This window comes from Hyperolius riggenbachi, chromosome 3, assembly GCF_040937935.1.
Source record: "Hyperolius riggenbachi isolate aHypRig1 chromosome 3, aHypRig1.pri, whole genome shotgun sequence".
NCBI lineage: Eukaryota > Metazoa > Chordata > Amphibia > Anura > Hyperoliidae > Hyperolius > Hyperolius riggenbachi.
Window position 1 is genome coordinate 215,290,433 of NC_090648.1, and position 23,948 is coordinate 215,314,380.

At 46.3% G+C, this 23,948-nt stretch overlaps 1 protein-coding gene across 1 annotated transcript in view; it reads right to left on the reverse strand.

Annotated features, from left to right (window-relative positions):
• PTPN9 (protein tyrosine phosphatase non-receptor type 9) overlaps positions 1–22,123 on the reverse strand; it is a 75,060-nt gene extending 52,937 nt beyond the window's left edge. Inside the window, exons 1-2 of the mRNA XM_068272570.1 lie at positions 21,848–22,123; positions 472–615 (exon numbers count right to left, since the gene is read on the reverse strand). Coding sequence (XP_068128671.1) covers positions 472–615; positions 21,848–21,880 — 177 coding nt within the window. The 5' untranslated portion in view covers positions 21,881–22,123. The remainder of the gene's footprint in view (positions 1–471; positions 616–21,847) is intronic.
• Positions 22,124–23,948: the final 1,825 nt, after the last annotated feature.

A 23,948-nucleotide genomic window follows, 5' to 3' on the forward strand; every position in this document is an offset into this window, starting at 1 on the left:
TCTAATTTGAAACAAACATAAAACAACATTTGGGCACTCTGCTTACTAAGCCAAAGGGTATAGTTAAAGGGGTTCTTTCGCGAAAAAAGTAGGCAGTTAAAAAATGTGACAGATGACAGGTTTTGGGCCAGTCCATCTTTTTAAGGGGGATTCTCACGGCTTTCTTTGTTTTCAACAGCATTTCCTGAACAACAGTTGCAAAATCTAACTGACATAATAGTGTGCAAGTGATTAGGGAGGCCTGCTGGTATCTTGCTATTTTGGCAGGTAAATTGCTGTTCAGGAAATGCTGTTGAAAACAAAGAAAGCCCTGAGAATCCCCCTTAAAAAGATGGACTGGCCCATCTGTCACATTTTTTAACTGCCTACTTTTTTCGCGAAAGAACCCCTTTAAAACTGTGGACACAGCTGGATTTAAAACACAGAAAAATGTAAGCATTGAGGGATTTTACATTAAGAGGCCTCCCTTACTCTGTATGAGTGGAACAGCTCAATGGCTCTCACAACATCAAACTTTCTTGCCATGAGAAATTTCACAGCAACATCCCAGGAGAGAGGAGGAACGGAGTGGAAGGAAGTCCAGGAATTCATCTCCTGCAGGAACCTCCGAGTAGCCTGAGGACAAAAACAGAAATAGGTAAGTAAAGCATATCATAGTATGGGGAGGCCGTAGCAGGGGGCTAGGGAGAGATGCGATGAGCAGAATGTATGGCTTACTCAGTCACCAGTGAACAAAAGCAGCTATCTGTGGGAGTGATTTCACTTCTGCAATATAGAAGCTACACAGGTTACCTGTAATATCCAGTTACATAACAGTGTCTTACTATTGCATAGGCTACAGTATTAAAAGTTTTTCTATCAGACATTTACCAGTAGATTAACATACATGGTCCACATACATTCATAATATCCATTTTTCAGGTAATGTCATCCCGTTAACAGCCATTTTTCAGGTAATGTCATCCCGTTAACACTTTATTTTTTAGTACATATAGATTACAAATGTATTTACTTATTTAAAGAGAACCTGAACTGAAAATAAAATTCAAAATAAACATAAAGACATCATACATACCTCCAGTATAGTCTACTCCTCAAGCTCCTCCTCTCCTGCATCCTGTTTGTCCACTGTGATCAATTTAATTCTCCGTCCTTCATTTTGAAAATGGCCATTACCCAGTAACAGCTTCCTGGTCAGCACACTGTTAAACTGTAATATCACCCACTTGAGCCACAGGGAAACATGGACATTATCTTGCACATTCAGTTGTAACTGGCAGCAGCTGATATATAACTGAAAGCAACGAGTATATTTCAGTTCTGACAAAATATTGTCAGAACTGGAAGGGATTACTGTAAGAAGAAAATGGTGAGCTTCTGAGAGGAACTGACAGCGAGGTAAGTATGTAATATTCATTTGCAGCTACATCGTGTTTATTTTAAATAATTTTACTCACTTCAGGTTCCCTTTAAGTATTTATACAGCGCTGACTTATTACACAGTGCTGTAAAGAGTATATTGTCATCACTAACTGTCCCTCAGAGGGGTTTACAATCTAGCCCCTGCCAGTCATATGTCTATGTGTGTATTGTGTAGTGTATGTATCAGTCTAGGGCCAATTTAGGGGTATGCCAGTTAACTTATCTGTTTGTTTTTGGAATGTGGTAGGAAACTGGAGTGCCCGGAGGAAACCCACACAGACATGGAGAGAACATACAAACTTCTTGCAGATGTTGACCTAGCAAATGACAATAAACAGTTCTTTATGGTCTAATTGCTTGTCCCAGCTCCATCATCACATGCTCGCACAAATATGTTCGTAAATACCTGGGCTAATTTAATGAGGGTTCATCCACACAGCGAGTATTGCTAAGCTGTGTACACCACTCTGTGCAGGATTCACATTAGTCTATAATGACTGTTTACACCAGTCTGGGGTGCTGCAGAACACTAAGAAACATTTTGGCCAGCAGTTTCTTTGTATGCTGGACTTATGGCCTTAGGTAGTGAAAATAAATGGAGCCTGCCCTGCAGAGCATTGTGGCCAGAAGCAGTGCTGAGCAGTGTGCATCACTTAGCCCTTAAAGGACACATCTGAGGACAGAGGAGAAAAAAGAAAAAAAAAAAAGCTCTAGTTACCTTGGGCTTCCTCCAGCCCCTGGCAGCCAATATGTCCCTCGTTGCAGCTCTGGAGTCCCGGGATCCCCTCCGTTGGAGATGCCGACCTCCAGCTTGCGCAGAAGATGCCACGCGCAGGCACAGATCGCCAATGAAGGGGATCCCCAGATGCTTCCCAGAGGAAAGTACCCCCTAGGAGCACTTTTTTTTTTTTTTTACCTTCAGGTAATATCAGTAGTATAATCTAATAGACAAATGTAGCAGCAGCACAGGATCAGACACAGCTCTGGCACAGCAGCCTAGTGGAGAGCAGAGAATTAGCAGCAGCAGAAATAGCAGAAAATAACAAAGCAAAGCCAATCTGTTTCATACTGAAAATCATGGCAACATTTTGCCCACGATTGCAATTCTCGTTTAGGGAACAAAAATTGCAAATAGAATAGCGACCTAACAATGGCACAATTGCAGTTATTTTCAGTGTGAAACAAGGAACTAAGCGATCTGGATAAACTTGGGTCTCTAGTTTAAAAAAAAAAATGGGTGTGTCTTCAGCTAAAGGAATAAAAGAAGAGAATAGCTGAGGGTGGGTGGATGTATAAATGATGGATGCATGGGGGTCTTGGTTTTGTACCCTGGAGATGGGAAAACATTCACAGGTCTGTGGGGAAGCGAATGTGAAAGCACGGTGAGATGGATGAGATTTGTCACTTGCCATGCAGCATTCACCTCGAGATGCTGAATTGTAGTATTAGGGATAGAGCACAGCCTTATTATATTGTCACTCATATGAGGTGCAGATTTCTGCTTTAACATTGTTGCCTGCCCTTATATAATCAACATTGCTATCGTTCCAACCTATCACGCTAGGGGACCACCCCTTTCCAGTAGCCATGTCACCCACTTTCTTTCATGACACTTTCCTCCATCTTTTTGGAGAAGGGAGAGAGTGCATGCAGTCTCACGTGGCAGTGAGTTCAAGGGTAGCGCTAGCACATTGCAACATCATTACCTGCAGGTGAATTCAACATGGAAAAAAGGATAGGCACCATTTCCCTGCTCCTTCAGGGAGAGATCAGCTACAGGGTGGCAATGTGGAGCTGTGGCCAGAATGACTTTGCAGGCTCCTCGGTACAATACCTTTCACTGCACCTGGTTGCCAGGTAACCACTATAAAACTAGAATAATGAAATATGTTTGCGTAGACCACTGATAGGATACCACATATTGGTTGGTTTATTGCTCCAACCTTCTCCTTGATTTCTGTCCAACCCCAAACGATTGGTAAAACTCACGACCCACCCGTCAGACCTCATGCATCCCATCCTCTCATTCATAAGATTATGAGCAGAGGAAATCTGCCATTAGATGGTCCAATGTATGATTAAAACATAAATACCAAACATCATGTTAATGATCAACAAGATATCGTTTGGTTAAAATCATTCCTTAAAACCCAACTAATCCAAGGGCAAGAGTACATTTGTAGCCATATTGTACAGTCTGACACTGCTGGGATCAGACTGTACCCCGGGGGGTACTTACCTCAGGAAGGAAAGCCTCTGGATCCTAAAATAGGCTTCCCCCATCCTCCTCAGTATAAGGAACCAAGCGCTGGGACCCCCAAGGATCTCCTTGTTGCCCTCTTGTAGGAATGCGCACATGTGCAGTAGCGGCTCTCCACTTGGGCTCCGGTGGAAACAGCCAAGCCAGAGCCTGCGCAGTAGAGCGGACCCGATCGAGCTTGGCTACTTCCGCAGGATCGTGAGTTTAGAGCCGCTACTGCGCATGTGTGCAGCGGCAATTGTAAATATTACTGCTGCTCTGTGTCCAGGGGGAGACAGCGCTGTGTCCAGATGGCTGAGCAGGACGGGGAGGCCTCTTTAGAATCCAGAGATTCCCCTTCCCAATGGCTCTTTTTTGTTATAGATTCTCAAGGCTTTGTTTACCCATAAACCAGTTTTATCTAACTGGATTGGAACTGTACACCTTTTATGAATGAACACACCCATAGAAAACTGATACAAAACGGATAGGACAGGACTGGTACGGGATGGTACACCTTTTTTGTGATCCAAGCCACAGAATACTCCTACAAAACTGACAGGACTGGAACGGAAATGTACAGATTTATGTGTGAACCAACCAAGCCATAGAAAACTCATACAAAACTGATGCCAACTGTCAAAAACTGACAGGACAGGACTGGAACGGAACTGTACACCTTTTATGTTGGGCAGCACGGTGGCGTAGTGGTTAGCGCTCTCGCCTTGCAGCGCTGGGTCCCTGGTTCGAATCCCAGCCAGGGCACTATCTGCAAAGAGTTTGTATGTTCTCTCCGTGTCTGTGTGGGTTTCCTCCGGGCACTCCGGTTTCCTCCCACATTCCAAAAACATACGGATAAGTTAATTGGCTCCCCATAAAAAAAAAAATTGGCCCTAGACTACAGTACTTACAATACATAATATAGACATATGGCAATGGTAGGGATTAGATTGTGAGCTCCTTTGAGGGACAGTTAGTGACAAGATATATATATATATATATATATATATATATATATACACTGTACAGCGCTGCGTAATATGTCAGCGCTATATAAATACTAAATAATAATAAATAATAATAATAATAATAATAATAATAAAGCCAGCCTAAATGAATTGACATTTAAAAAAAAAAAAAGTTTGGTATAAAATCAGCTGTTATCTGTTTTACTGAATACAGATAGGCTTTGTTCACACATAAATCTGTAGATTTCTGGTCCAGTCCTGTCAGTTTTGCACCAGTTTTCTATCAGTTTTACCTGACTGGACCAGAAATGTCCAGCTTTTATGTGTGTATACAGCCATAGAAACATACAAAACAGGCAGGAATGGACCGGAAATGTATAAATGTACGTGTAAAAGCAGTCATAGAAACATGTAAAATTTATGCCAAAAAATTACAGGTCAGGACAGCCTAAAGGTGGCCACACACCATACATTTAAAAGATCCAATTTTTCACCAATTTGATCATTTTGGTCGGTTGTCACGAAAATTCGAGAGATTTTGCTTTCGATCGATAAATCCGATCAAATCACCCTTTTTTTTCCTTCAATTTTTGGAGATTGGACATGTTGGAAATTTCAGACCAACTTTATCAAGAATTGTATAGTGTGTGATGGATTGTCAGTTACTTGATGTACAGTTCCAATCGATTTTTTTCTGAGCTTTCAATTTTTTTGTTCATGATTGGGGGAAACTTGAACATAGGTATGTGGTACATTGGTCAGATATTTGAATTGTTACAATTAGTCAGTAAAATTGATTGCTATTCTTGAATTGAACACATATTTAAAAAAAATTGTATGGTGAGTGGCCACCTTTAGGCTTGCTTCACACATAAAAAGGTGTCCAGTCCTGTCGGCATCAGTTTTGCATGTGTTTCTATGCATGTGTTCACACAAGAATCTGTACATTTCCAGTCCTGTTCATTTTGTATGTGTTTCTACGGCTGTGTTCACACATAAAATGTGTACATTTCCGGTCCAGTCAGGTAAAACTGATAGATAACGGATGCAAAACTTATGCATAATTGACAGGTCAATACTGGGTCGGAAATGTGCAGATTTATGTGTTAACCAAAGGCTTTGTGAATGGAAGCCTTTGTTTGCAGCAGACAGTTGGCTTAGGAGGCTGCATCTACCTTGGTTAGCCTCAGGCCGGTGTCAGACTACAAAACTGCGTTAGTGATGCGGTGCGTCTCACCCGACGCACCGCATTGACAAAAAAGAGGCACGCGCGACGTCCGCTTGCCGTCACTTTCTGCTTCAGGTATGCAGAAGCTTATTGTTAAAATATGCTTCCGCGCATTAGTGCCGCGACTAATTTTTTTTTAATCCAAGAGTCACCATAAACTAACATGACTTCTGGGCCGACGCAAAAGCCACGCGGTACCGTAGTTGTTGACCTGCATCGAGGATGGGGCGAAAACGTCACTTCCATTGCGTCGCAGTATGGAAGTCTCCCTAGACTTTCATTGCCCGGCGGTGGGGTGCGGTAAAAATATCACACCAGTGTGAAAGTGCCCTAACTGCCACACAGACTTCAGTTAGGGAACCCAATGACCTCTGTTAGCCTAACTGCCACATACTTCAGTTAGGGAACAAAATAGCCTCTGTTAGCATAACTGCCACATAGATTTCACTTAGGGAACACAATAGTTTAGCACTCCCAGCAGCCATCCTTGCAGTCAGCCCAAACTGGGCATCACCATTTATCAAAACAGGTAGGGGGAGGATACAAATACATATGATAAGTAGAGCTTACATAAAAAAACGAAAAATGAACACTAAACAGCAGGGTTAATGCCATTAGTACAGCACTAACCTGACTGTCTTACCAGCAGTGCAGTAGTATGCACACTGCTCCCCTTTCGGCATCTGGCAGTCTCCTGGGAACTAAGACCATGGCTCTGTTGAGTAGATCTGGCTGTTGAGTCTTAGCACCTATAGATCTATATTAGCTGGCATGTGCATGCACTGCACATATGCATGCTAACATTTGTCTGCCAGAGTAATGACTGCCAAAAGATCACCTGGTCTACCTGGCTGCAATGCTGTCCTGGTTATTGGTGAAGTAACAGGTCCTGGGAGGGGGGGTGTTGGTGGAGTAACAGGTGCTGGGGGGGAAGCAGCCTGCACACCACTTCAATACTGAAAATGATTGTTTTGGCAAGTAAGACAACCAGGAGGAATTGTATTAACAGAGTTGAAATTGGGTCAAATTTAATTTTGGATAAGACTTGTTTGTCAAATATGGATTAACTTTTACCCAAAAACATGACATTGCTATTACGGTATTTAAAATAATGAATATGACAGTTATCTTTTTCATTTATATAGAGGCAACATCTTCTGTAGCACTGTACAGAGTACAACACAGACAATAGAGGGTAAGCATAGCTACATGAGTAGTTCAACGCACTGTACAATTAGGATATCCAACAATGCAAGTAAAAATACACACAAGTGATGTGTGGTTTGAAACATCCCTAACACTGGTACATGTTCTTATGATAAAGAACAGCAGAAACAGGAAACACTGAGGTGAGGAATCTGCCCTCGTGAGCTTACAATCTACAGGGAAGTGGGAAGGAGACACTAGGGGAGACATGCATACTATGAAAGTAAGATCTTAAAGTGTACCAGAGTTGACAAAAGGAAAACGATTTATACATACCTGTACCCCATCCACTCCCACGCCGCCATCCTCCGCTGCCCGCGGAACGGAACGGGGTCCCATCACTTACGTCAGTCGGAGCCAGTCTATGCAGAAGTGCGCCCTCTACGTATCTCTCCAGCACCTGCTGGAGAGATACGCAAACAGTGCACTTCTGCTGCGGAGACTGGAGCCGATTGACGTAAGTGACAGAACCCCGTCCCGAAGCTGCAGAGAGCGGAGGACGGCGGCGCGGGAGCGATCCGGATGGATGGGGCTGGAGGAAGCACCAGGTATGTATAAATCGTTTTACTTTTGTCAGCTGAGTCCCTTTAAAGTTATCCAAAAAAATGGCATCATTTTGATTCACAACATTTGAATGTTTGATTGTTATAAAGTACCAAAAACAATTCTTACTCTATACACTGTGAGGATCTTAGCAGAGCATCATTATTTTTAGATGCATGTACAAACACCAATCATACCATTGCAAAAGTTAATTGGGAGTTTAAGAACTTGAGGACCACAGGCTTTACCCCCTAAAGACCAGGCCATTTTTGTGAAATAGGCCACTGCTGCTTTAAGGCCAAGCTGCAGGGCCACACGACACAGCACACAAGTGATCTCCCCCCCCCCTTTTCTCCCCACCAACAGAGCTCTCTGTTGGTGGGGTCTGATCGCTCCCCCAGTGTTAGTTTTTTTAATCAATATTTATATGTTTATTTGTTCAATAAAAACGTGTCTTTTTTTACATTTTTTATCCTCCCCCCTCCCTCCCCCTGCCAGTCAATCCCTGTGATCTTCTGTCATAGGCTTCAGCCTATGACAGCCGATCACACAGAGGCTGTCCCTAGTACAACGCTGCTGTAGATTGCAATGCTGTACACCCTAATTAGACGGCGGTTTTGGCAGCTAACAGTCTCCAGTGGCGATCGCCGCTGGGAGACTGAAGGCGCAGCTTACGCACGATCTCCTGCAGTAGCCGGCCCCAGGACTTGATGCCAATTGGCGTTAGGCGGTCCTGGGGCTGCCGCTGCGGTCATGCCTATTGGTGTGACGCGGTCTTGAGGTAGTTAAGCCTATTGTAATCAAATCAATTCTTATTATTGATTTATATATTGCCAGCATCTTCCGTTGCGCCATACAATAGATTACAAGCTATCGCAATACAATATAACCAGTACAACAGTTAACAGTACAAGACAATGGGTGATTGCAGCTTATGGCGCGAAGAATTACAGATTTTGACGTAATGGTAGAAGTTATGCAAGCACATTACACAACACAGAGACAAAAGGGGAAAGAGAGCCATGGTCAATCGGCCCCACAGTCTAAAGGATAAAGGGATAGTACAATAGGTGAAGGGAAGCTGTGTATGGCGTGGTAAAATGGTGGTCAGTTGCCAGGGTGTCCAAAGAGAGAGAGAGAGAGCGAGCGAGAGAGCGTATGCTTGCCTGAAGAGGTCAGTTTTCAGGTTGCACCTAAAAAGGGTAAGTGTGGGTGAGTGGTTGCTGTGTTGAGGAAGGGTGTTCCAGGGGAGCGGAGAGGATCAAGAGAAGTTGTAGGCGGGAGTGAGAAGAGGTGGTCAGTGAGGAAGACAAGAGAATATTGTTGGAAGAGCAAAGAATATTTTTGGAAGAGCGAGAGTTAGAAGAGGTGACCAGGGAGGAAGGCAGAAAAATATCATTGGAAGAGTGGAGTAGGAAGAGCAATCGTCAGACCCCAAATTACTTCTCCATCCAAGTTGCTATGACTCGGAGGGGGAATAGTAATTAACGCCGCCCGGTATTTCAGCGGCAGCAGGGTGAGCCATCATTCGGTTTACCCTGTGCCCAAGTGACCAGGTGGCAGAATGCCATGTATCGATGTAGTGGGGACAAACACCGGGTAGGCCACAGAACAGAGTTAAAGTACTGTGGACTTGAGTTAGTTAGAACAAGCAGAAGAAGTTTGGTAGAGTACTGTGTAAGGAAAGGGCAGATGTGGGAGTTGTTTTTTAGTTGGAGGTGACAAGAGGAGGATAGTTTGTCAGTGTGAGGTTTGAAAGAGAGTTGAGTCCAGCATTTCACTTAGGCAGTGCGCCTGAGGGACAGGGGTGATTGAAGTGCCACCAACAGAGATTGTGATGGCAGGCAGGGGCGTTGGACTGTAGGGTGGTAAATTAACTATTTTGGTCCCCAGGTTTTAAAAATATAAACACAGTTTCAGAATCAGAATAATTTTATTTGGCCATGTCAGTTTGCATATACAAGGTATTTGACTTAGCAGTTGCTTAATGGACACAGACAATGTGATACAAAGACAATATATATACTAGTAAAAAAAAAAAAAAAAAAGCCTGCCCATTTAATAACTAGTGGTAGGCCAATAGGTACATGCCGCCTGCGACGGTGACCCCCCCCCCCCCCAAGCTCAAAGCGCGCATGACAGCCACCCAATATGCGCACAGCCGCAAACCACACCTAAACACACTGTGCGCTGTTCACGGCCACTGCCCAAAGTCAGCCTGTGTACTGCACAGGCGCGCCAGGCACAACAGACACATGGACAGAGGAGTACTTACAGGATCACTTTAATGAAGTTGCCCTTATTCTGAAATCTGGCTGTGATGCTGATTCTTTTTGTACAGCAGGAGAAATTGGTAGCACGTTCAGACAGAGGCTGTACCCGAAGTAGCTATTTGCATAGAAGTGCAGAGCTCCAAAATATGGACATAATTACACAACATGCATTCAAAACAGGTACAGCAAAGGAGGATGGGGTGGGGGGCATTAGCATCAGTATAAATAATAAGTGCACAAATTATTCCCTACAAGACTTCCCTACGGCAATGACGGCCCTCGCGGGGAAGACCTACCGCTAGTCTAACAATAAAAACATTTTTTCTAGTGCTGCCAATCATAAATGGTATACACATTTCTTCAAACAGACATCAAACAAGTGACAGCGCTCCAGGCCACAACTGAAATGTATTTAGCCCCAATTTCTTCTGTTGTTCAAAATGAACGTAAGTATTCTTTTTAGCTAGCTGCATTCATGTGCTTCAATCTGCATTCAAATTTTTAAATTCGGAATCAGTACATCATTTGCATCTGATTTGCATTAAATGCATGTATTTATCCCCAGTGGGTCTCTGCATGCCTCTGCTGGCTTTCATTTCAGTTGCTGCCTGGAGTGCTGTCGCTTTTTTGATGAATGCTGATTCTTTTGTATATAAAATAAAGCCTTTTTACACACTTTACTGTTGCCTGGCAGGGATTGAGGCTCGAGGTTGTTGAGAGGTAACCTAGACTGCAGGCTAGCGATGTGTTCTGTAACTATGGAGGGGAGCACAGGGACAACATGCAGCGCACTGCCGATGAGCATGGAGTGGGCAGAGTAGGAAGAGAAAGCAAAAGCAGCAGGCTGAATCTTTCCCCGAGTCATCTGGACTGCCGTGCACACACTAGATTTATCTAGTGTGTGTATGATCCTCACTCAGGCCTCTTGCACACTACATGATTCCGATTTTTTTATACGATCCGATTTTTGATTCCGATTTTAAAAAAAAGTACTGCATGCTGCTACGTTTTTTAATCGGAATCAAAATCGGATCGTATAAAAAAAAAAAGAGGCCTAAACCGAACATGCAGAGGCCAGGAAGTCAGACCAGCTGATACACCTGCTTGCACAACTAATTTAGAAATTATTAAAATTAGAGGATCAGACTTAAAAAAATTTTTTTTAAAAAAGGTCAGCAGGAGGAGCTCTGAAACCTACACTTCTGGTTGTAACTATGTGATAGGGTAGGCAATATCAACTTAATAAATCTACTCGCAAAATTAAACACTAATACTAAGAACGCACTTTTGAATTGACATTGTTTTGTAACACTTTATATTGAATAAAATGATTGCATTCAAGCAAAATCAAACTGACAGCTTAATAACATTTGATTAATTATGACCATAACATTGAAAGGGAGGTCCAGAGAAGTTAAAGGGTACCTGAACTGACATGTGAAATGATAAGATAAACGTGTATGTAAAGGGCCATTACTGTATATAACTATACTGTGTTTTTTCTCACTGAAACCCTTAAGAATTTAGGTATAAAAATGACATTTTCACTGCACAGCAAGATGGATTATAGCACAGCACTCTCACAAAGCCCTTGCCTGTCAGAGAACAGCTGCTGTGTACAGGGAATAGATTTTAAAAAAAGGTCAATAGTTCATAGATTGTGGCTCTGGAACATAAAAGACTGTGTGATTCAGCTGAGACAATAAAAGCATTAAAACTACTCTTTTAGCTTTTGTTTCTGGAACTCTATAAAAGTCATATTAGGATTAGGAGGATAGATGTAATTGTTTATCCCATCAGTTGATTCTCAGTTCAGGTTTGCTTTAACTCTAATCTAATCAAATTGATGACTTTTAAAACATACAAAAAATCATTTCAGACTATTTCCAAATTTCTTTAAAATCAACAGTCTGAAATCTATACTGTATGTGTGTGGCCAGCATAACCTTACACCTTCCTTTTGATAAGGACTTAAAGTGAACCGAGCACCATTTTTAGCACCCAGGGTATCTCAATAGCACATGAAAAATGCATGCCAACAATATGTCTCATTATAAAAATGAACTTCCATTTTACCTTTTATTTAACATTCAAAGTAGTTTTATTAGCCTACTTCAGCAGGCCTGCCTGTCCATCCCCAGCCACAGAGATTTCAGGAAGCTAATTGTTTTATTGAGATCATTACCAAGAAGTAAACAATACCTTTTCATCAACAGAGGTGGGTAATTAGGACAGTATCTTCAAAGTAACTGTGTGTGTCAATGTGTCAAGATAGCATCTCTGACTTGTATAAATAAGGACTGTGAGAAGGGGAGGGGGAAACATGGTAGATTCTATACCAGGAGAAATTCCAGTGAGAGAAAGTGTGGTTAGTTCCCTTTAAGGAGCATAATCTTGCATGATAACTGTTGTTGTTAGGGAGTGGGACCTAATCCCTAGGGCCACAGTTCTGGTCAAGAGCTTTTACTGACACAAGTCACCCAGCTACAACCGAGCGACGTGTACTATCTCTGTGGTTGGGAGGAGGAATGGTAGTGTGGTGCACAATGGAGCAGCTTTCAGCTGTTGGGGTAAGAAGGGGAACAATTTTCTTATTTATCACTGGCATGTAAAGATCTGGGGTGCCACATCTTTAAAGAAATGTTGGAGGGCACCTGTAGACATGCTAGGCTCTCATGCAAAATGGTCCAGAATGGCCGAGTTTGGTCTAGCGTTAATACAAGGCTTTAGTAACAAAGGAACCTTGCTGTGCTGCATTGGTGCGGGCAAGCATATGGTCTTGGTCTAAAAAGCCTGGACAGTAGCAGTTCAGGGATGCTGTTGAATGGTGTGCTTTCAGTTTGGATGAGTCAAAACACCTTACCTCTATTAAAAGCTTAAAGAGACACTGAAGCGGAAAAAATATATGATATAATGAATTGGTTGTGTACTATGAATAATTACTAGAAGATTAGCAGCAAAGAAAATATTCTCATATTTTTATTTTCAGATATATAGTGTTTTTTCTAACATTGCATCATTGTATAATATGTGCAGATTACACAACACTCAGCATTCAAAATGATTCTTTCAGAGCAGTCTGTTAACTAATGACCTCTCTTCTGGTAGAGAAAAAGTAAATAGTTAACTAACAGTTGAGATAATAAAAGTCAGAAAACAGCCCTCTCCACGACTTTGAAAGTCGTAGAGATTAATGGCTTTTTTGCATAGAGATAACAACTGGAGTTTCTTAACTCTTCCTGTACTGGAAACAATTAGACTGATGTATCTGATCTTAATGTTTTATTTCTTAGCTGTACTACACATACAAATCATAATATCATAATTTTTTTTTTTCGCTTCAGTGTCTCTTTAAAGGACAACTGAAATGAGAAGAATATAGAGGCTGCCATATTTATTTCCTTTTAAATAATCCCAGTTGCCTGGCAGCCCTGCTGATCTATTTGGCTGCAGCAGTGTCTGAATCACACCAGAAACAAGCATGCAGCTGATCTTGTCACATCTGAGAATAATGTCAGAAACACCTGATCTGCTGCATGCTTGTTCAGTGTCTATGGCTAAAAGTATTAGAGGCAGAGGATCAGCAGGACAACCAGGCAACTGGTATTGCTTAAAGGGAAGGTTCAGGGTGGCTCTTAAAAAAATAAAAATGCCCATCCACTTACCTGGGGCTTCCTCCAGCCGTGGGCAGCCAGGACGTGCCCTCGGCGCCGCTCCGCAGGCTCCCGGTCCCCTCCGGTGGCCGACCCGACCTGGCCAGGCCGGCTGCCAGGTCGGGCTCTTCTGCGTTTCAAAATGCGCCTCACGGGGGCGCGCTGACGTCATCGGACGTCCTCCGGGCTGTACTGCGCAGGGGCAGTAGTTCTGCGCCTGCGCAGTACAGCCCGGAGGACGTCCGATGACGTCAGCGCGCCCCCGTGAGGCGCATTTTGAAACGCAGAAGAGCCCGACCTGGCAGCCGGCCTGGCCAGGTCGGGTCGGCCACCGGAGGGGACCGGGAGCCTGCGGAGCGGCGCCGAGGGCACGTCCTGGCTGCCCACGGCTGGAGGAAGCCCCAGGTAAGTGGATGGGCATTTTTATTTTTTTTAAGAGCCACCCTGAACCTTCCCTTTAAAAGGAAAAAAAATATGGTAGCCTCCTTATCCCTTTCACTTCAGTTGTCCTTTAAAGGGAACCTGAAATTAGGAAATTCACTTCAGGTTAGATACTTATCTAAGGAGAGGGAATGCTTTGGATAGCATAGCGCCTTCCTTTTTCTCGCCACATTCCATAGTTCCCGCTCTGTTAAGTAATTTGATGTGCTCAGTCTGGGCTGGTGAACACTAGAGTTGGGCCGAACCTCCGATTTTAGGTTCGCGAACCGGGTTCGCGAACTTTCGCGGAACGTTCGGTTCGCGTTAAAGTTCGCGAACCGCAATAGACTTCAATGGGGATGCGAACTTTGAAAAAAAAAATAATTATGCTGGCCACAAAAGTGATGGAAAAGATGTTTCAAGGGGTCTAACACCTGGAGGGGGGCATGGCGGAGTGGGATACACGCCAAAAGTCCCCGGGAAAAATCTGGATTTGACGCAAAGCAGCGTTTTAAGGGCAGAAATCACATTGAATGCTAAATGACAGGCCTAAAGTGCTTTAAAACATCTTGCATGTGTATACATCAATCAGGTAGTGTAATTAAGGTACTGCTTCACACTGACACACCAAACTCACCGTGTAACGCACCGCAAACAGCGGTTTGTACTAGTGACGGCCGTGCTGGACTGGTGCGCACCATGGCGAGAGTGCAGGTTTTGGTGGCTTTACAGCCCATATGGTCGGCCTGGCTGATGTAGCTGAATGACAGAACAGTGACTGTCCAGCTGATCAAATTTGGTCTGACCACAATGAAGCAACGACCTTATTATCTTTTGTGTGCCCCCCGAGACACTCATCTAGGCGCCGGTCATTGCTTCATTGTGATACGCAAGCCCCTTCACCACGGCAAGGTAATGATCACGAAGGGGAATGGGCGCATGTACATGCCTTTTCTTTTGTTGTTGCAGCTGCCCTCAGTGCAGCCAGAAAAATTAGGCAGTCATGTACACGCACCATAAAAATTATTACAGCGGCCGCTGCTAGCAGCGGCCTAAAAAATTCAGCAATCCGCCTGGAGTCCCGGACCCTGTTTGTGGTGGCGGAGAAGGTAGTGAAGCGGCCTGCAGGCAGACATGCTGTGTGGAGGGACTGGGAGCGACTTAGTCTTTTTGGGGCAGGCCAGGCAGCCAGTCACACGGCGTGCAGGCAGAGATGCTGTGTGTGCGGGGACTGACTTAGTCTTGGGGCGGGCAGCAGCCCTCCGGGATCCATGCCTCATTCATTTTGATAAAGGTGAGGTACTTAACACTTTTGTGACTTAGGCGACTTCTCTTCTCTGTGACAATGCCTCCAGCTGCGCTGAAGGTCCTTTCTGAGAGGACACTTGCGGCAGGGCAGGAGAGAAGTTGGATGGCAAATTGGGACAGCTCTGGCCACAGGTCAAGCCTGCGCACCCAGTAGTTCAAGGGTTCCTCATCGCTGTTCACAGCAGTGTCTACATCCACACTTAAGGCCAGGTAGTCGGCTACCTGCCGGTCGAGGCGTTGGTGGAGGGTGGATCCGGAAGGGCTACGGCGAGGCGTTGGACTAAAGAACGTCCGCATGTCCGACATCACCATGAGATCGCTGGAGCGTCCTGTCTTTGACTGCGTGGACACGGGAGGAGGATTAGTGGCAGTGGTACCTTGCTGGCGTTGTGCTGTCACATCACCCTTAAAGGCATTGTAAAGCATAGTTGACAGCTGGTTCTGCATGTGCTGCATCCTTTCCACCTTCCGGTGAGTTGGTAACAGGTCCGCCACTTTGTGCCTGTACCGAGGGTCTAGTAGTGTGGCCACCCAGTACAGCTCATTCCCCTTGAGGTTTTTTATACGGGGGTCCCTCAACAGGCAGGACAGCATAAAAGACGACATCTGCACAAAGTCGGATCCAGTACCCTCCATCTCCTCTTGCTCTTCCTCAGTGACGTCAGGTAAGTCAACCTCCTCCCCCCAGCCGCGAACAATACCACGGGAAGGTTGAGCAGCACAAGCCCCCTGCGACGCCTGCTGCGGTTGTTCTCCTGCCGCTGTCCCCTCCTCCTCCTCCTCCTCCTCCCCCAAAGAAACACCTTGCTCATCATCCTCTGAGTCTGACTCGTCTTCTGCACACGACCTCTCTTCTTCCTCCTCCTCCCCCCTCTGTGCTGCCGCAGGTGTTGAGGAAACAGCTGGGTCTGATGAAAATTGGTCCCATGCCTGTTCCTGCCGTAACGGTTCCTGGTCACGCTCATTCGCAGCTTCATCCGCCACTCTACGCACAGCACGCTCCAAGAAGTACGCGTAGGGAATTAAGTCGCTGATGGTGCCCTCACTGCGGCTCACCAGGTTGGTCACCTCCTCAAACGGCCGCATGAGCCTGCATGCATTTTTCATCAGTGTCCAGTTGTCGGGCCAGAACATCCCCATCTTCCCAGACTGTTTCGTTCTACTCCAGTTGTAGAGGTACTGGGTGACGGCTTTCTTCTGTTCTAGCAGGCGGGAGAACATGAGCAGGGTCGAGTTCCAGCGAGTGGGGCTATCGCAAATGAGGCGTCTCACCGGCATGTTGTTTTTACGCTGAATTTCTGCAAATCGTGCCATGGCTGTGTAAGAGCGCCTCAAATGCCCACAGAACTTCCTGGCCTGCTTCAGGACATCCGCTAAGCCAGGGTACTTTGCCACAAATCTTTGAACCACTAGATTCATGACATGTGCCATGCAGGGTATGTGTGTCAGCTTCCCCATATGCAAAGCGGCAAGCAGATTGCTGCCGTTGTCGCACACCACGTTGCTTATCTCCAGGTGGTGCGGGGTCAGCCACTCATCCACCTGTTTCTTAAGAGCAGCCAGGAGAGCTGCTCCAGTGTGACTCTCCGCTTTGAGACAAGCCATGTCTAAGATGGCGTGACACCGTCGTACCTGGCATGCAGCATAGGCCCTGCGGAGCTGGGGCTGTGTAGCTGGAGAGGAGAACTGCCACTCAGCCAAGGAGGAGGAGGAGGACAGCGAAGAGCATGTAGCAGGAGGAGAGGAGGTGGCAGGAGGCCTGCCTGCAAGCCGTGGAGGTGTCACAATTTGGTCCGCCGCTTTCTGCTTGCCATCGTTCACCACCAGGTTCACCCAATGGGCTGTGTAGGTAATGTAGCGGCCCTGCCCGTGCTTGGCAGACCAGCCATCCGTGGTCAGGTGTACCCTTGACCCAACGCTCTTCGCAAGAGATGACACCACTTGCCTCTCAACTTCACGGTGCAGTTGGGGTATGGCCTTTCTCGAAAAATAAGTGCGGCCTGGCATCTTCCACTGCGGTGTTCCGATGGCCACAAATTTACGGAAGGCCTCAGAGTCCACCAGCCGGTATGGTAACAGCTGGCGAGCTAACAGTTCCGCCACGCCAGCTGTCAGACGCCGGGCAAGGGGGTGACTGGCCAAAAGTGGCTTCTTCCGCTCAAACATTTCCTTCACAGACACCTGACTGCTGCTGTGGGCAGAGGAGCAGGAACCGCTCAAGGGCAGAGGCGGAGTGGAGGAGGGTGCCTGTGAAGGTGCAAGGGAGAAAGCGGCAGAAGCAGATGATGCACCTGAAGGAGGAAGAGGAGAAAGAGGGTGACTTTTCTTTTGTGTGCTGCTGCTGCTTTTGCTCAGGTGGCCATCCCATTGCTGTTTGTGCCTTTTCTCCAGGTGCCTTCGTAAGGCACTTGTCCCTACGTGAGTGTTGGCCTTTCCACGGCTCAATTTTTGTTGGCAGAGCGAACAGATGGCTTTGGTCCGATCTGAGGCACACACATTAAAAAATTTCCACACCGCTGAGCCACCCTGTGATGTGGGCACTATGGGGACCTCAGCAGCTGATGCTGAAGGGCAAGTTGGCTGGCTGTACATAGGTGGCGATACATGGTGCCGGACTCTGCCACCAGCTGTTTCTGACGAAGAGCTGCCCCAGCTTCTTTCAGCAACTTCTCTCCTCCTACTACTCTGACTCCCCCTCTGAACTGTCCCCCTCTTCATCTCCTCTATTGGGAACATACAGAGGATCCCTATTACCGTCATCATCGTAGTCATCCTGCCCAGCTTCGCTTGCCTCAGACAAATCCAAACTTGCACCATCAGTAGGTCCTTCATCCTCCTGACACGTTACATCCATAGTGTTGCCGCGTAACTCAGACATATTAGCTGGTGAAAATTCATCTGGCTGTAACAACAATGGCTGTGCATCAGTGATTTCAACACTAAATAATTCTTGCGAAGTGTCAAATGCAGCGGAAGTGGTGCTAGTAGTAGCGCTGGTGGCTGAGCAAGATGAGGTGTTCTGTGTCGCTAAATACTCAACCACGTCCTGACAATCTTGGGAGGTGATGGGACGTGCCTTCTTCCGAGCACTGTACTGTGGGCCAGGTCCACACGAAATTACATTTACACGACCTCGCGCAGACCTGCCGGGTAGCCTTCCTCTGCCACTACCTCTTCCTCTACCTGTTTTGTCCATATCGGGTATGCACGGAGTGGTATATCACACTGCGTGCACTCACGTAGGTAGGTGGGTTCACTTAACTGCACAGGTATGCGCACTGATGCGGTGGGTTCACTGAACAGTACAGGTATACAGTGGCAGGTTCACTGAACACAACAGGTATGCAGTGGCGGGTTCACTGAACAGGTATACAGTGGCGGGTCCACTGAACAGAACAGGTATACAGTGGCGGGTTCACAGAACAGGTATGCAGTGGCAGGATCACTGAACACAATAGGTATGCAGTGGCGTGTTCACTAAACAGGTATACAGTGGCGGGTCCACTGAACAGAACAGGTATACAGTGGCGGGTCCACTGAACAGAACAGGTATACAGTGGCGGGTTCACAGAACAGGTATACAGTGGCGGGTCCACTGAACAGAACAGGTATACAGTGGCGGGTTCACAGAACAGGTATGCAGTGGCAGGATCACTGAACACAATAGGTATGCAGTGGCGTGTTCACTAAACAGGTATACAGTGGCGGGTCCACTGAACAGAACAGGTATACAGTGGCGGGTTCACTGAACAGGTATACAGTGGCGGGTCCACTGAACAGAACAGGTATACAGTGGCGGGTTCACAGAACAGGTATGCAGTGGCAGGATCACTGAACACAATAGGTATGCAGTGGCGTGTTCACTAAACAGGTATACAGTGGCGGGTCCACTGAACAGAACAGGTATACAGTGGCGGGTCCACTGAACAGAACAGGTATACAGTGGCGGGTCCACTGAACAGAACAGGTATACAGTGGCGGGTCCACTGAACAGAACAGGTATACAGTGGCGGGTCCACTGAACAGAACAGGTATACAGTGGCGGGTTCACAGAACAGGTATGCAGTGGCAGGATCACTGAACACAATAGGTATGCAGTGGCGTGTTCACTAAACAGGTATACAGTGGCGGGTCCACTGAACAGAACAGGTATACAGTGGCGGGTTCACAGAACAGGTATACAGTGGCGGGTCCACTGAACAGAACAGGTATACAGTGGCGGGTTCACAGAACAGGTATGCAGTGGCAGGATCACTGAACAGGTATGCAGTGGCAGGATCACTGAACAGGTATGGAGGGGCAGGATCACAGTACAGGTATGCAGTGGGCTGAGGGCTCACTGAACAGAACAGGTATGCAGTGGCAGGATCACTGAACAGGTATGGAGTGGCAGGATCACAGTACAGGTATGCAGTGGGCTGAGGGCTCACTGAACAGAACAGGTATGCAGTGGCAGGATCACTGAACAGGTATGCAGTGGCAGGATCACAGTACAGGTATGCAGTGGACTGAGGGCTCACTGAACAGAACAGGTATGCAGCCAGGAAGAAGTTAAGCCTAACTAATCTTTCCCTATATGAGAGACTGCAGCAGCTCGCCCTACTCTCACTAATGCAGGCACACGAGTGGCCGTAATGGCCGCCGCTGCCTGCCTTATATAAGGGGGGGTGGGGCTCCAGGGGCTAGTGTAGCCTAATTGGCTACACTGGGCCTGCTGACTGTGATGTAGAGGGTCAAAGTTGACCCTCAGTGCATTATGGGGCGAACCGAACTTCTTCCGCAAAAGGTTCGCGTGCGGTACCCGCACGCGAACCACCTACGTTCGCGCGAACCACGTTCGCCGGCGAACCATTCGGCCCAACTCTAGTGAACACCAGAGCGGTTCTGGAGCATTTTTTAAAATGCTTGCAGGGGAAAAACAGCTTGGCTAATGAAAGTGAATGGGATGGTGCACACCAGAGCAGGTCGTTTTTTCCACAAACACAAACTCGGGGGCTGCAGCATTTTTTTGATTTCTGAGGCATTTCTGCCTCAATGTTAAAGTATAGGAAAGTGGAAAACCGCTCTGAAAAATGCTAGGTCAGAGCGGTTTGCCAGGCGTTTTTGTTACAGAGGCTGTTCAGTGACAGCTTCACTGTAACAATATTTGTAATCTGCTACACAAAAATGCTCCAAAAAAACGCTAGGCATGTTTAGAAAATCTCTCTAAACATGCCTAGAATCGCTCTGAAAATCTGCTTCAAAACCCTCTAGCGTTTTGCCGATCTGTTTGAGGTTTTTGGTGTGCACTGGGCCTCAAATAGCTCTTCAGAAATACTTGCGTCCCCTAGTAGTACTGAAGATGTGCATTTGTACTGCCAGAACTTCTCACGGGTGTCCCTCTTCTTTGTAACTCTCCCACAGCCGCCATGCTCCACGCCTGGAAACCTTCAAATGTACTCTGAAAACACACCTTTTCAAACAAGCCTATTAGTTGCTATAGGTAGCATTGGAAGTTCACTGCCTCATCCACTAACCCATTTCCTTCCCTATTGCTTCAACCCTACTACCCTCCAGATTGTAAGCTTGCGAGGGCAGGGACCTCTGCCTATTCTTTTTTATTTTGCTGTAGTTTACCATATAAATGTGTACCAATTTTAATGATATCTAAGACGACACTAACTATGCATGCATTTGTACGTGTATTACTGGATGTCATGTCTGTATAGTGTCTAGAACTTCTCATGTATATATGTTCCCCAATATTTGTTTTGTACTATGAACAGCTCTACAGAAAATGTTGGCACTATATACCGGTAAATAAAAATGAATAATAATACTGCGCACCTGTGAGTTACCACCTCCACTTAGAATTAAGGCTGCCTGAGGAGTACCAAAGACCCAGCCAGTCACATAAGTTCCATTACAATAAATATAATCACATCGTAATGCAATATTTCTATGGTAAGTTCACATCAGTTGCAGTGCGGCAGGCTGTGCATTTACCGGACAACTTGCCCTTTCTTATCACAACACTTCGTTCACAGTTTAAGAGGACCTAACTATCCTAGCATAGCCCCAATCTCATGCTAACCTCACAAACTTATCGAGATGATAACGTCTTGTCAGTGGCACAATGCTTCCTTCTTAGCTACTGTGGATGACAAAAAATATCTGGTGGCAAAATAAATCGGCATTTACAACTGTTCTACTTAGATTACCACCAATCTAGTTTTAGTTCTATGTACATGGCTGGCAAACCTTACCAAATGAAACTTGGCCCAAATTCAGTTGGTTAATTGAATTCCTCCACAATTCAATTGCTAAGGCAAAACATTAATTTAAACTCATAAAAACGAAGTAGCATTTAGAGCCATATGGTTCCTTTATCTCAGTGCGGTCTCAGAACAAGTCAGTCGTCTCGTTCGACATGTTTCAGCCTATTATTCTATGAAAATGCAAAAGATAGCTGTAGCATAAATTAGTCTAATAATTAATTACAAAAGAGAAGATCCAGCTGTGCACTACATGTGTACACAGCGCTCCACCTACACCCCAAATGTACATTGCATATATTTAGCAGAGATAAATACAAGACTGGACAGTACCTGCTCCTCTTCCTGGGTCAGTGCTTGTGCCATGCCTCCTGTCTTCACTTCCCAGTTCTTACTACAGGCTGGGGATCCTGCAGGCCCTTGCTGCTAGACCAGGCCTCTGTGCCAGATGTAGAGCGCTGGCTACAAATGGAACATGAAGAGGCTTTGCAGGCTGAGCTGCTGCAAGAAGAACACCACACAGAAATTAAAGGAGGAGAAAGGTTACACACAAGATTTAATATAAACGAAGCATTTTCTTAACAGGGGTGTGGGAAAAGGAAGCAGTCATAAAAATAGATAGAGATTCAAAAGAAATACACATACCCCCTCTAGTGGCATTCATTAATCCTGCACGTTAACGAAAAGCTTCTTGTAAAGGGAACCTGTCAGTGTAGCTGTAATCTACCACAGCATAGCAGCATAGTTTATTAATGAAATACTGGCGGCTGAAACTAGGCCTGACTCTTGAAGGGGCAGGTTGCCAGACGATTCTCCTTTTGTGTTCGAAGAAAACTATCTCCCAAACACTATATATAATATATATATATATATATATATATATATATATATATATATATATATATATATATATATATATATATATATACACACATATACATATACATACACACACATATAGACTGATAACAAGATGGCGCCGGACCCGGACGCCACGGCCACAGGGCTCCGGCCTTTTCTGCTTTTTTAAGGCAATATCTCTGCCTACACTCACCTCTGAGCTTGCTCTTGCTGAGGTGGGAGGCGAGAGACATGGGCACGGCTGATCCTGCTCTGAACCGGCCACTGATCGCAGCCTGCGGGTCGGCGTGAGGACGGGGACCACGTGCAGGCATGGGAGAGGCGGCATGGATCGGCTGCCGCCACCTCCGGATCATCCGCGCTGACTCCACCAGGCGACGCAGCGTGTCACCCAGAACGGCTCCCAGCATCATCCAGGACAGCGGTGGATCGGCCGCCACCACCTCCGGATCACCCGCGCTGACTCCACCAGGCACCGCAGCGTGTCACCCGAAACTGCTCCCAGCATCTTCCAAGACAGCGGCGGATCGGCCGCCACCACCTCCGGATCACCCGCGCTGACTCCACCAGGCACCGCAGCGTGTAACCCAGAACAGCTCCCAGCATCATCCAGGACGGCTCCATTAGGTGGTTACCAGCGTCCACAGCCGTCCCCTGAAGCCGCTGCCATGGAGACTAGAAAGCCGCCGCTATGGAGACTAGGACGCAAGGGGGGAACGCACAGCTGTTCCCACACCGCTCACAGCCAGCAAGCGCTGCCGGAGAATCCAGGTCGCTGCACAGAGGTGGGTCACAGCTGGTCCTCCGCTGCTGCCCCCAGCCTCTCACTGCACGTGGGAGAAGCCATGGCAGGCCTCATCCACCAGGGCCTGAGGATCCTTTTCAAGGCCTGAGGATCCTTCTTGTCCACATGGCAGCCCTGGATCCCCTTGGGCCCTGGAGAGCTTGGTTCTCTCTTCTACAGTCCTGGCTCTGTGGGTTTCAGCTGCCAGGAGCACGGGGTCCACTTTGCCTGCAACCACCATCCATACGGATTTTTGGCACATTTCCCCATCGAGGGATCCTTCACTGCCGCTGCCTCGGGAGATCCCTGCACACCAATTGGACTGATTGTCGGACCCAGGGGTGCTCTTTTTTAATCTGCAGCCCTATAAGGTCCCTGCCTCTGTCTCTCTCTCTCCTTGCCTTGGTTCTTCTCTTGCTATCCTTTCTCTCTTTCTCTATCCACTCCTTTCCAGGACACACTGCGGGGCATCTGGAGCTGTTGTGGAGCGAGCGAGCGCCGTCAGTAGTTGGCAGGCTGCTCACCTCACACAGCACTCCAGTTTTCCCCACGCGTCCTTCACTACAGTATGGGCTATATGTGTATTTAGGTATTTGCTTACTTGTACCACTGTACCTAATTGTATGTGTTGAATTGCATGCATGTGTTGTACCATCTCCGACCCTGTATGAGCCAAAAATAATTCCGGGTACAACCCCCGTTGTACTTGGCGAAATAAATGATTCTGATTCTGATTCTGATATATACACACACACACACACATATACATACACACACGTACATACATAT